Source organism: Pogona vitticeps, chromosome 3 (genome assembly GCF_051106095.1).
Source record: "Pogona vitticeps strain Pit_001003342236 chromosome 3, PviZW2.1, whole genome shotgun sequence".
NCBI lineage: Eukaryota > Metazoa > Chordata > Lepidosauria > Squamata > Agamidae > Pogona > Pogona vitticeps.
Window position 1 is genome coordinate 83,406,860 of NC_135785.1, and position 13,206 is coordinate 83,420,065.

Consider the following 13,206-nt stretch of genomic DNA (forward strand, 5'->3'; position numbering starts at 1 on the left):
ATCTCTCTCATTAAACAACTATAAAAAGCAGGGCATAAAAATCCAAAACAGCTATGTATGGTAAATTCAAATTAAAAAGGAAGCATTTGGGAATTAAAACCAAAAACATACTCCTACCTGCTCTCCTCTGTAGATGACATATTCTGCTAAAGCTAGTCCATTTACACTAGGCCGCCCAGTAACGGAATGGTGTCCTGGAGGAGAATGAGCCATTTTCATTGCACTAAACTGCAGAAAAGACTTGCCCAGTGTAACACGACAAAATAGCAACTGTCTGTATTAAAGGAAATACATTGTTTATTAATAAATATGTCATTTGATATGGCAAATGGTAAACTGAACAAGAGAAGTAATAATGATGATGATAAGTGGTAGCGATGAATGGGGGATCTGTTTCCTAACAGACAGGTAAGTTGTAAGAAGAGTTACAATGTAAGAATACTGTACTATGAAAGATGGTTGTGTAACTCAGGCCCTTTTTATTACTTCTGAAATCGTGAGAGATCAGTATTCTTACTGTGTGGCATAAGTACAAGTATAAATATGTCATATTCACTACCACTTTGTATTCATTTGGCAACTCTCTTCATTTCTCAATAGCAAGTAAATATCAGTTGATACTTATGGGGCATCAAACAAGGGAAGGGTAAGAAGAAATACATTTCTAGCTAGTTGTTTAACTGATGTGGATATTGGATTGAATCTACTTTCTGTGTAAGTCTAAGCTGCTCATACAGCTGGACTTCCTGCTCTCTCCGATTCGCTGCAGCCTCCTATGCCTTTCAAAAAGACTCTCTAAGATCCTATATCAATAGCATAGTACTTCCCTAAATAAATGAATAAATAATAAACTACTACTACCGAATTTTACTGTAATCTGTACCATTACTGGAACTTACCTATGACAGATATAACAAGATCGGTCTTTGTGAATTGGGCAACCTGTGCCACCTCCAATGCCATATACATACTGATTACTTTTGGATGAGTTTTCAGCAAAATAGATTCCAGCTCCAAACATTCCTCCTATGTAAGCATGTCTCTCATCAAAACCTTTATGGATAATTGCATTCACAAAAGGGGAGCCTGCAAGCACAATAAAACAGAAAACATTGCCATGCTGTAGATAAAGGTCTGCCATCTATTCAGAGAATATACTGTTCTGAAAGTTTTACTGTGAAATACAGCAATTCTTACATAATTTAACCTCCTGAAGCAACAGGGCTGCATCCAATCCCCCCTTCCATTTCACTTTTGAGCAACATGGCAAGAGTATTGCATTTCTTATTTTTAAGCTGAATTATGCTCCTCTGTCAGCCTTTTAAAAGCTTCTGGTATTCCTTGCTTTCAAGTGAAAACTGCAGGATGCTTGTGCTGCAGCACTAAACTGGCAATGGCAGTAGCAGCTGCAAAAACTGGTGGCGGGATCACATGCAGCCTGTGGGCCATAAGATCCCCATCAGTCATGCGGCAAGTTCTTCCCTGATGTCTCTTAGCACCTTTCCGAAATACTGGCCATTCATGTTTCATGCTTCTCATCCTTCTTTTTAAGACAATTCCTAGTTAGGTAGTTATGGCTGAATACAGTTCTTTGGACAGTAACCTGTTTGTTCTGAACTGCACATGGAATGATTTATTCTGCATCCAATTCCTTTTCTCCTTGTTTAACAGGGAAGTGGAGAGCCCCACTGCTGTGAATTGAATAATTCTGGGCTCAGGCAATTGTGAGCCACAGATAGAGCAGAGTGAATGTGGAAGTTATAATTCACATATGGCAACAGAACACTGCCTTTTATTTTTTTATTATAACATCTATAACAGAAGGTCTTTAAACATCTTAACCATGGCCTACTGTTTAAGAACTCATGGACAATTCTTTCCTTTCAGGCAACCTTGGTATAAACATGAAAACTCTTTTAACCAGCTACTGTAAACGTATTCTAATTATTAGATGGAACTGAACTTAAAATCTGAGAGTTAGATGTTCAGGTAATATTAAAATAGCAGTAACTGAGATGAGAGAAAAAATGTGGAATACCATGGAACAACATCCTTTCATTAGCATGATTATGATTCTCTTCTGAAACTTCTTTCCTCCTATGAGTATACCTTTCCCAAAGCTTTTTGTTACATACTTTCTGTATCTATAGAAAGAGAGAGAGAGAGAGAGAGAGAAATTCACTATCAGTTCTTCTTCTGTTTTCTGATACCCAATGCATTTCATAGCTGATACCCCCAGATAAAGAGAGGTTACTTACCTGTAACCATAGTTCTTTGAGTGGTCCTCTGTGAATCCACACAAATGGGTTTTACTGCACCAGCACAGGACTCCTCAGAATATTTTAAAGCTTAAAAAGACGTAATTAGTAGGCTGTTGCCCCATGGCGCGCATGCTCAGCCCACCCGAAATACCTCAGTTCCGGAATGTCTGCCGCTGTCAAGGCTCTGACTCCAACACACTCAAGACACTAGGTGACGGACAGCAGGGAGCTTCAACGCCACGCAACCAAGCTGTAGCAATTGCCATAGCTCTCGTGGAATGTGGCTTTTGCACTCTGGCGGAGTCTTTCCTGCCAAGTCATAAGCCAAAGTAATAGCAGAGACAATCCACCTTGAAACTGTCTGCAAAGAGGCAAGAGAGCCTTTTCGTGGGCCATGAAAGCATACAAAGAGTCTAGGAGAAGTGCTAAATTCCTGAGTCCTGGAAATATAAAATGAAAGGCATGACGAACATCGAGGGAGTGGAGCATGTGCTCAACTTCAGAAGAGGGATTTGGAAACAATGTTGGAAGGATTAACGGTTGATTAACATGAAAATCTGAAATCACTTTGGGAAGAAAGGGTACATCTGGATATAATACAACCTTGTCTGGGTAAAATTGAATACAAGGGGCATCAGCTTGAACTGAATATAAGGGGCATTGTTGCTCGACGCGCAGAAGTTATAGCCACAAGGAACAAAGTCTTGATGGAAAGAAGTTTGAGATGCGCAGAGGCCATGGGCTCAAATGGAGGATGAGCAAGTGCACAGAGAACAACCTGGAGAGACCACTGCAGAAGTGGAGGCTATGTAGGTGGGCGCATGTTCCGTGAACATTTTTCAAGTTAGGATGAGAAAATAAACAAGAGGCCTAAGACCCCACAGGCTGATACGAAACTATAGCAGAAATATAAACTTTCAACACTGAATGAGCCAAACCTTGGTCAAACAGATAACAAAGGAACTTGAGAAGGGTGTCCAAGGAAACTGGAACTGTGGGCAATTTCCACGATGCAGCAAATTTGATGAAAGCGTTCCACTTATACGAATTTAATAATTGAGTAGAGGGCTTCCCAGCCCTATCTAGAACTTCAGCCATGGCGGGAGAATTCTCTACACTGTAAGGTAGAGAGTCGAGGTCGGGATGACAAATTCAGCCTTCGTCCTCAGTCAAAAGGGACGGTTAAAGAGGTAATCTCAGGAAGTCGGTAGCCATGGCTCTGAGAGTGGTGAACCATGGTTGTTGAGGCCACCATGGTGCTACTAGAATGTCATTGGAGCTCAGCTGACGGAGCCTGACTATCGTTCGCTGGATGAGAGGAATGGGCAGAAAGAGATAAAGAAAGCTGTCGCCCCAGTCCACCATGAAAGCATCGCCTAGAGAGTTATCTTCTCTTCCTGCTCAAGAGCAGTACCTGTTGCATTTGGAGTTGACCTGAGTGGCGAAGACATCAAGACCTGGTGTTCCCCACTGACTGCAGAGACTAGAGAAAACGGTATAGTCGAGGGTCCACTTGTGGGTTTGATTGGTAAGATGGCTCAGACAGTCTGCAACCTCAATTGTTCTCTGTAGTCACGTGAAGAGCCACAGGAAAGACATGGTGATCGTAACATCATTCCCACAGCTGAATCGCTAAATATAGAAGATTTAAAGAATGAGGGTCACTCTGTTTGTTAATATAATACAGGGTGGTCATATTGTCTGTGATGACCTGGATGCCACAACCTGCTATGAGAAAGTGGGAAGCTCGGAAAGATTTAACGACTGCTAGCAACTCTAGGTGACTGATGTGTAGCAGTCTCTCTGAGCCTGATGAAGCGTGGATCTCGTGATGATTGCAGTGTGCACCCCATCCTATCTGATTGGCATCTGTTGTGACCTGTAATGTGAGCTAGAGAAGCCTGAATGGGTGGCCCACCAGGAGGTGAGGGACAAAGGTCCACCAGGCAAGTTGGTAAGCTAACTCTGGGATCACCAGTAGATGCTTGGAAGGATGGTCTAGCAAAGGGTCGAACTGGGACAGGTACCAAGCCTGTAAGGACCGCATCTTCAGTCATGCGTGTTGGAGTACAGACATAGTTGAAGCCATCAGACCTAGCAGGTGCTGTGTATGCTAAGCGGTGAGTGTGGCACAACGGGGAAAAGGGGCGAATGGCTCGCCTTGAGTATTCTTTCTGAAGGGGGAAATACCCTGGCTGTGATGGATTCGAGATGTGCCCCAATATAATCCATGGTCTGAGATGGCTCGAGATGAGATTTTTTTGAAGTTGACTTGCAGGCCGAGATCTGCCAGGGTCTGAAGAACCAAGGTAGAATCCCTTTGGGCTGCACTGTATGATCTTGCTACTATCACCCAATCATCTATATACGGAAATACTGTGATGTTGTCCAGACGAAGATAAGCAGCCACAGGAGCCATACACTTTGTGAAAGTTCTTGGAGCGATGGACAGCCCGAAGGGTAGGGCACAGAATTGGTAAGCTCTGTCCAAGAAGAGAAAATGAAAATACTTGAAGTGACGTTCGTGGATGGAAGTATGCATCTTGTAGATCTACGACCACAAACCAATCGTCTGGAGAAAGAAGTGGAATAACAGATTCTAGGGCGACCTTGTGAAAACATCTCGGACAGATGTAGGTGTTGAGAAGCTGCAGTCCAGGATGGGGCAAAGGCCTCTATCGCGTTTGGGGACAGCGAAGTAATGAGAATAAAAACCGTTTAGAACATCTTGGGAAGGTACTCGTTGGATAGCATGTGTCTGAATGAGAAGAGAAATTTCGTTCTCTAGGGCAGGTGAGTAAGCTGTATATTGGAGACAACCAAATGGAGGGGTGTCCGTAACGTAAACTCTAATAGGTAATCGTAACATATGACAGCGAGTACCCAAGCGTCCCTGGTAACAATGGACTACTTGTCGAAAAAGGGAGCCAGCTGGGGATGATGTGGACAGTCGGGAATCAGATTTAGAGAAATCAAGTCAAAGATACTGATTATTTCTTCTTGCAGGTCGATGGAAGGCTTGTCTGGAAAGGAGGAGCAGAAGAAGATGACTGAGGAAAGCTGGATCTCTCAGGAGCCGGAGTTGGAGGTTTGTAAGGGCAGTAGGGCTGCTGATATGAATGAATGAATGTGAAAGGCCTACGCCACTGATTACGTTGATATCTGGGTTGTTGAGTTGAATAAGAATGGGCAGTCTTGCGAATTTTATGCAAATTATCCATCACCTCGTTGGTTTTATCGCTGAAGAGGCCGACACCATCAAAGGAAAAACCCTCAATGTGGGTCTTCATCAGTGATCCCTGTGGAATGCAGTCATGCATGCCGAGGGCAATAGCAGAAGCCAAAGACTGAGGCAGCATCAGCCGTATGGCGAGATGCTAAACATTGCTGTTTAGCCAAGGTAGTGGCCTCAAGGTGAGTATTGAGGGCACTGGATCTAGTCTCGTCAGGAGTAGACTGAAGGACCGGAAGGATCTTGTTCCACAGTTGCCTGTGATAGGCCCCCATTGCAGCCTGGTAGTTTGAGACCATCATAATGAAAGATGCCAGAGAATACTGATGACAACCTAGTACGTCCAGCTTTCTCGCTTCCTTGTTAGTAGGAATTACTGAGGACCGATTACCGGCTCAGGACTGATTTGATTGTACTATGATGGAATTAGGCGGAGGATGTTTGACAAGAACGCTGTGTCTATCACGTGCATGCGGTAGTGGTTCTCAACACATCTAGAAATCTGTAGGGATGCACAGTGGTGCCTCGCATAGCGACGATAATCGGTGCAGCAAAAATCGCTGCAAAACAATTTCATCGCTATACAATACTAAAAAGCCCATAGGAATGCATTGAAACCCCTTCAATGCATTCCTATGTGCTTCAGACTCACCTTTAAGCGAAAATCCTCCATACGGCGCCATTTTTGCTGCCCGGTAAGCGAGGAATCCGTCCCAGAAAACAGCAGCCATTTTTTTACCCGGTGGCCATTTTGGAACCGCCGAACAGCTGTTAAAAATCATCACTTTGCGATGACTGGTAAGCGAAACAGGGTACTGATCATCGCAAAGCGATTTTTCCCCATAGGGAACATCGCAAAGTAATCACAAAAAGTTAATCGCTATGCGATTTCATCGTTAAACGGGGCGCCCGTTAAGTGAGGCACCACTGTAGATGGTTTGTCCCATGATTCTTCAACAAAGTCCACATAGCTGGAATGAATGCCAAGTTCAATGGGGGGGATTTATCTTGGTTTATGTGAACAAAGACAAGGCCGTGTTTGGGAGGAGGAGTTTGTTCGATATCAAGCTCCAATGATTTGGCCATGCGAAGGATGAGCTGAGAGTAAGACGTAAAGTCCTCAGATGGGGACGAAGGATGAACATCTGCAACATCCAAATCAGAAGTTGGTAAGTTTGAAGGAGACTCCCTGGAAGCCTCAGAGGGAGGATCATGCTCAGAAACCGGCAAAACAGAAGAATCTCCAGAGATGGAAAGAGTTGTAAAGGAAGAGTGATGACGAGCCCGAGAAGTTGGAACAAGAGGGATTGATGCTGGGAATTGATGGGCAGAGCGAGATCCAGGTAAAGAAGTAGTCGGGTCCAACGTCGAAACCGATTGCACCGTAGAAGTGCTTGAGCGCTTGGATGGGACAGGCTCGTGTCGAGATGGCTTGTGAGATGGAGCTGGATCGTGTCACAGTATTTCAGAGCTAGACAGATTATGTTTAGCAGACTTCTTAGAAACCGGTACCATAGGATTGAGCTCATAACAAGCTTGGTGTTGACTCTGAGGCAGTGACGGTGATGGACAGGACTCAGATAGAACGTAAGCATAATGAATACATTTGGGACACTCGTAATAGTCCTGTTCACATCGTGGATCAAATTTGTCAAAATGGTATCGGCAGTGATCACCGTGCCAACCAAACTCATAAAAAGGGTCTCCATATTCAGAAAGGACATGGTGTTGAGACGGATGCGGGACAAGGATTACTTCCCAATACTGAGAAGATGGGGAGATGTGGTGACGCTTTGCTGCCCTCTTACACAGAGGGGACTGTGAGACTGATGCCTCCGAGTTCGAGAGATGGATGACAGTCGCCCACTCAGTCGAAACACGGTAGAATGGGCCGAGGCCGGGCTGGATATGACATCAGCCTCGGAACGGCCATGACTTGGAGACAAACTCGCAGAACAAATGAAAAAGAAGAGATAACTCACAGGGAAACATCCGTAAATAAAAAACTTGATTAAGTCCGTGATCCAAGAATCGAAAATGTTAAGCATTCCGAAAGATCATTAAAACCGTAAGATCATAAAATCACACAATTGCTCTAGAAGTCGCTACAGGAGTCCGATTTCAGTGGTGGCTAAAAGGAACTGAGGTATTTCGGGCGGGCAGAGCATGCACACCACAGGGCAACATCCTACTAATTACGTCTTTTTAAGCTCTAGAATATTCCGAGGAGTCCTGTGCAGGCACAGTAAAACCCATTTTTGTGCATTCACAGAGGCCACGAAGAACCATGTTTTCTAATAACTTTGTTCTGCTGCTCTAAATGCTTAATAAATTCTCATCAAAACATAACAGTCAACCTTTTATTTGCTCAAACATATTTAAAATAGAAAGAACAATACTTGTAGCAGTGTCTAATATCAATAGGACATTTTTTTTTTTGCATTCTTCAGAATAACATTCCTATATAACCTATACTAAGCTTACTGGAGTGATGTGAAAATTATATGTATCTGGTTATTTTGCTAATTACTAATTGATGGACACAGTAAAAGCCTATTACTGCCATCAGATTGTGCTTTAAGTCTCACTGCTACTAGTTTTCAAATACCGTAACATTCATTAAATCCATTTCCCCATTTGGACAATCCATTCCTTTTTTCTGATACCCATTAACTATAATGGCTTTTCAAGAAACATTGCAAGGAAGGAGTTTCCACTCTCATGTCATATATTTTTAAGAGTCAGAGAAGAATATCTACAAACTGTGAATGAAAAATATATATTCTTCATGGGGTGGACGAGGAAGGGCAAAAGTCAAGGTAAACTAGAAGACACTATTTCAAGCGCTTTACCTGCAATCAAGGTCATAGACAATGAATTCTGAGTGAGTGATCTCTATATATTACCTTTAAGATGTTGTATCTATTGAAAACCCCACCAGCATGCCCACCATCTCTGTGCTCTCGAACAGTACTCTGCATCTGCAGATTAAGTGGAAATATTTTTTTAAAAAACACAATAAATTAAGATCTGCTGAGACTAATCTATGCTCCTATAATACTGTAGATGTTATGATTCTTCTGTCAAACTTTATAAGCTGAATGCAAACAGCCAGCAGCTATGTGATGTGGAAACTATTTCACATGGGGAACTGATTGTGTGCACACACTGACTCTGTGGGACCTGCAATTCACAAGTGGGCAAAATGTACCAACTCCAATATTGTCGGACTGTAACCCAGAACCCTCACCAGCACAGCCAGTGGTAAAAGGGAGCTAAAAGCAGTTGCAGTCCATCCACATCTGGATGGCTGTACTTTGCCCATCCTGCTCAAAACTCATCTTCACATATCATAATCATTAAGCATTATGTTGGTCTTTGCTGAACGGTACTCACAAGGTAACAACATGTGTTCGTCTATCAGTGCATTATTTCAGTTTTGTGCACCTGCATACAGCACCTTTTCTCCTTCCCCTTGAGTCAGGAAGCTTTAATTAACTACAGTGGTGCCTTGCATTGCTACGTTAATTTGTTCCAGTGAAATCGCTGTAGAACGAAAACATCGTAATGCGAAAAGAAAAAACCCATTGAAACGCATTAAAATCCGTTTAATGCGTCCCAAAGGGCTGTAAACTCACCGTCCAGCAAAGATCCTCCATAGGGCGGCCATTTTCGCTGCCTGTGCAGCGAGGAATCTGTCCCAGAAAACAGCGGGGGGCCATTTTGTTTACCCAGTGGCCATTTTGAAGCCACCGATCAGCTGTTGGAAAATCATCGTTTTGCGAAGAATCGGTTCCCGAAGCAGGGAACCGATCATTGCAAAGCGAAATTCCCCCATAGGAAACATCGTTTTGCAACTGCAAAAAGTTCATCGTAATACAGTTTCATTGTTAAACAGGGCAATCGTAAAGCGAGGCACCATTGTATTAATTACTATGACTTTTGAACAAGTCTGGATCTGAAACCATGATTTAAAACTCGTTTCCAAATCCCAGATGGTTTGGAAGCCACTATCTGGGTCCCTGGTTAAGAAGCGATGCAAAGCAACAATCAACTGTAGCTTCCCAGTTTATTTGCACGCTTGTAGAAAGGATGGAAGGAAGTGAAGCAAAAGGCCTGCACATCAGGACTTCTGTATAAATGTGGTTTTGTCTTGGAATTCTTCATATGGTTAAATAAATCAATGCAAATGGGAAGAGGAGCACTGTAGGTGTAAAGTGGAATTAGCCATGGCAGAAAAATGAGTTAAATGAGATTATACTATATAGGAACAGAACTGAAAAATACTAGAGGTAGTTTTCTATGTGGAATACGAACCAAACTATATATACCTCTTCTTCTACTGACTGAAATTCTTTATCATCAAGAGAGAGATCTATAAGGATTGTTCCACTTCCCGAAGTATTGAGAGTTAGGTATGGATTAAGACCTACAAGAAAATACAATGTGATAATTTTAGCAAATATTTAGATGTAGGTATCTCAATTACAAATAATCACAAAACAAGGTGCACTTTTAAAACAGCAGCAACAAAACAAGAAGTGCCTCTTTAGATGTCTCGAGTATATGACTATGTAAGAAAAATAATCTGACACACAAATGTGTGCATAGCCGAAATCCAGCAGTAAAACACAGTTAGAGTAGGCCCAGTGAATTTGAACCAGTAAGGTCTTTGTGTGTCAACACCTATGTAAGTTCCATTGATTCAATGGACCTACTCTACTAGATTTCGGCCTGTATTTATAAACAGCAGAATTTAACATAAGTGGGCAGATCTCCAGAACCTGGGTTGAGAATAAAGTAAACAGAATATAGTGTGGTTCTTGCAAATCTAATACAAAACTCGCAGAACAAATGAAATTCCCTTTGCTACAATTACCAAATTATGTATATATGTACATTATTTAATAATATATGTAGTTGTAACAACATACCTTGTTGTCCTGAAATCAGTCTTTCAACACCCTTAATTATTTTGTGCCTATGGCCATAAGCATTAATTCCAATTTCCTTTAATTCTTTGTGACCCATTTCAACCAGCACATCTAATGTTATCTATTTAAAAAAATATATGAAGTTTTGTATAAATGCCTCACAATTAAATACGTTATGTATATGAAAACATTGCTTCTAAGCACTAACGTGGGGTAGGCGATTTGAGTGGTGCTAGAAGCCACATTTACACATGCAGCACTCCTGAGGTCTATAGCAGACCTGGAAATGGTGTGTGTGCAAAATGGCCTTGAGACCTCTCCTGCACTAAAGAAGTGCTTAAAGAACTAGTTAGCTAGAATTGTCAAGCTAATATCTAGTCTTGTAACTGTCTGCATGTAGAAACTAACAATCACTACTACTACACCAAAACTCTTCTTCCTATTACTGCTAGAACTATTAGAATTTATATTCACCTTCCAAAAGAGAGGGAACTCAATTTACTTCATGCAGTGAAAAACTGCTACATGTAAATATACTTTGCTCATAAAAAAAATCTCCAGTAAAAAGCCAGTACAGCAGGAAAGTAGGGATCCTATTACCATTAATGGTTGGATTAAGAGATCAACCTCAGAACTGAGGAAATGTAAACTGTCTCTATCTCTGCATACATAACTTGAACTAAGCCTGTGGTTGCAAGAACTGTTCAATGTGGAACAGAATAAGAGAAAAGTGTGCACAACTACGACTTCTCTCAAAATAAAAGTCCTCATTTGTTTCCCTAAAAATACTGTACATACATTGTTTCATTCACTGTAGTGACTTACTTGCTCTCTCTCAAATACGTCAATCAGATGTTCAAGTCCAAGATTTCTCACAAATTGATTTATGCTAAAATCTACCCCTGGAACTGAACAGAAAAAAAAATATAGAAGCCAAGTACATACTGACTGAACAAGTGCTTTTACAGGCTTTGCCAATTACATTAATAAAGAGTATCTGTAAGGAACAATTTCATGGATGTATCCAACATCGGGAAGATGCAGCATTTGTTGAAAGAAATAAGCTTAAGTATAAGCTTGTCATAGATGTAATACAAGCAAATCAAAATGCATCTAAATGCAGTCAGCTTAATAAATTTGATTGTAGTTTTATTGTCCACAAATCCAGTTAACAAAGACTAAAAACTACTTCAGAAATAACTCCAAATATGTTTTTGAATGTACATGATACTGTGACTGAAAACCAAAAGTAAATTCAACACATAAACCTTCCAATCCCGTTGAAATTTCAACATATTGCCCAGATGATACATGAGATGTGAAAATGTCACAAACTGAAGATATGATTTCCTAACATATATATTTATGTAGGATTCAATTAGACACATATATTTCACTGAATATATTGCAGCTGAATATCTGAAGTATCTAAAACTCTGTATCTATCTAAAGCTAGACTATACTGAATCGGTGGAAGATAAATTATCAGGTGTGATGACAACGCATGATGGTGCAGTCTTTTACTAGTGATGTATTTTTGAAGTGACTAACCCAATGCAATGGAAAAAACAAGTCTTACCTTCTTTCTTCTCTAAACCGGTGGCTCCCTCAGCACCATTTGTACCAACAACAGAGAGTTCGGGAAAGCTACCAGACAAGTTGTCAGCACTACTAGGAGCGGACAAATTAGATGGGCTGGATGGAATGGAAGACAGTGAATCAGCTGAAGATCCTGTATTCTGAGACACGTTGATAACCTGAGGCTTATAACAAGATGGCAAGGCAGAAGGTGGCATGGCAGCTGTCAATAATGCACTTACGTCATCTGCCTGAAAATTGCAAATAAACAAATAAACATTACTATATAATTAAAATACTCAGAAATGCATTAAATAAGTTGAGTCCTCCAGAGAGAAATGCAAATCTCACAATTGTGCTGCAGAGATAACAGAAAATTTATTTTGTACTCTGCAAATAATATGGTAGAGTATTAAATCCCATGACTCAATGGGACTTCTCAGTAGACAGTGACAGGATTCTACTTCTAAGAACATCCATAAATTCCCATCGTACAGAAGTATATAACCTGTGACATGACAGTAAAACAGTAATCCTGCTTGTTTTTTGGATCCAGATAGATGTATTTATTAATTTCACAGTGAATATATTTCAGATGAATGAAGCTTGTTGCAGTGAAAGTATAGATTCATCTGATGAATTAATCTCATGTACCTGCCACATAAACTTCTGAAAGGCGAAAGATCCTTTATTTAAATTTATTGTAAAACGTCTTTAGTCCAATATGATCAAATACATAGATTTCTACTTTGTTATGGACTATCAAATGTTGCATAATTTTAAAAGATTTTAATTTGGGTTACGGTTATATTTGCACAAGACGTGTGACACAAAACAAATACACCTCAATAAGAACGTGCAGTGGCTTGGTAACTTTTAGGGGAAGTTTCGGGTACGTGGTACATGCAAGAGGTTTATCAAGACCTAGCAGACCAAACATAATTGCCACGTTGCCACTAATTCCCCCCCCCCCCCCATATGCCAGGCTTAAGGTAATGGTACTTTTAGCAAAAGTATTTTTAGTTCAAACAGGGAGGGCATAAAATGACCCAGAACATACTAGGCAGAACACTGAGAGTTAAAGTAAACATAATACAATGACCAGAAATTCCATAATCTGTAGTTTCTTACTTATTCCTTTCAGAACAATATAATTCCAAAAGCCACACCTTAATGGAATTCCTTGTGTCATTTCCACATA

At 41.0% G+C, this 13,206-nt stretch overlaps 1 protein-coding gene across 4 annotated transcripts in view; it reads right to left on the reverse strand.

Annotated features, from left to right (window-relative positions):
• The window catches only part of TNKS2 (tankyrase 2), a 49,772-nt gene that overhangs the window by 2,054 nt on the left and 34,512 nt on the right, over positions 1-13,206 (reverse strand). For all 4 annotated transcript variants that reach the window (XM_078391331.1, XM_072995303.2, XM_020803186.3 and 1 more), the window contains 8 exons: positions 12,007-12,256; positions 11,253-11,335; positions 10,428-10,548; positions 9,825-9,922; positions 8,400-8,474; positions 2,039-2,144; positions 900-1,086; positions 118-274 (listed from right to left, as the gene is read on the reverse strand). In XM_078391331.1, coding sequence (XP_078247457.1) covers positions 118-274; positions 900-1,086; positions 2,039-2,144; positions 8,400-8,474; positions 9,825-9,922; positions 10,428-10,548; positions 11,253-11,335; positions 12,007-12,256 — 1,077 coding nt within the window. The remainder of the gene's footprint in view (positions 1-117; positions 275-899; positions 1,087-2,038; positions 2,145-8,399; positions 8,475-9,824; positions 9,923-10,427; positions 10,549-11,252; positions 11,336-12,006; positions 12,257-13,206) is intronic.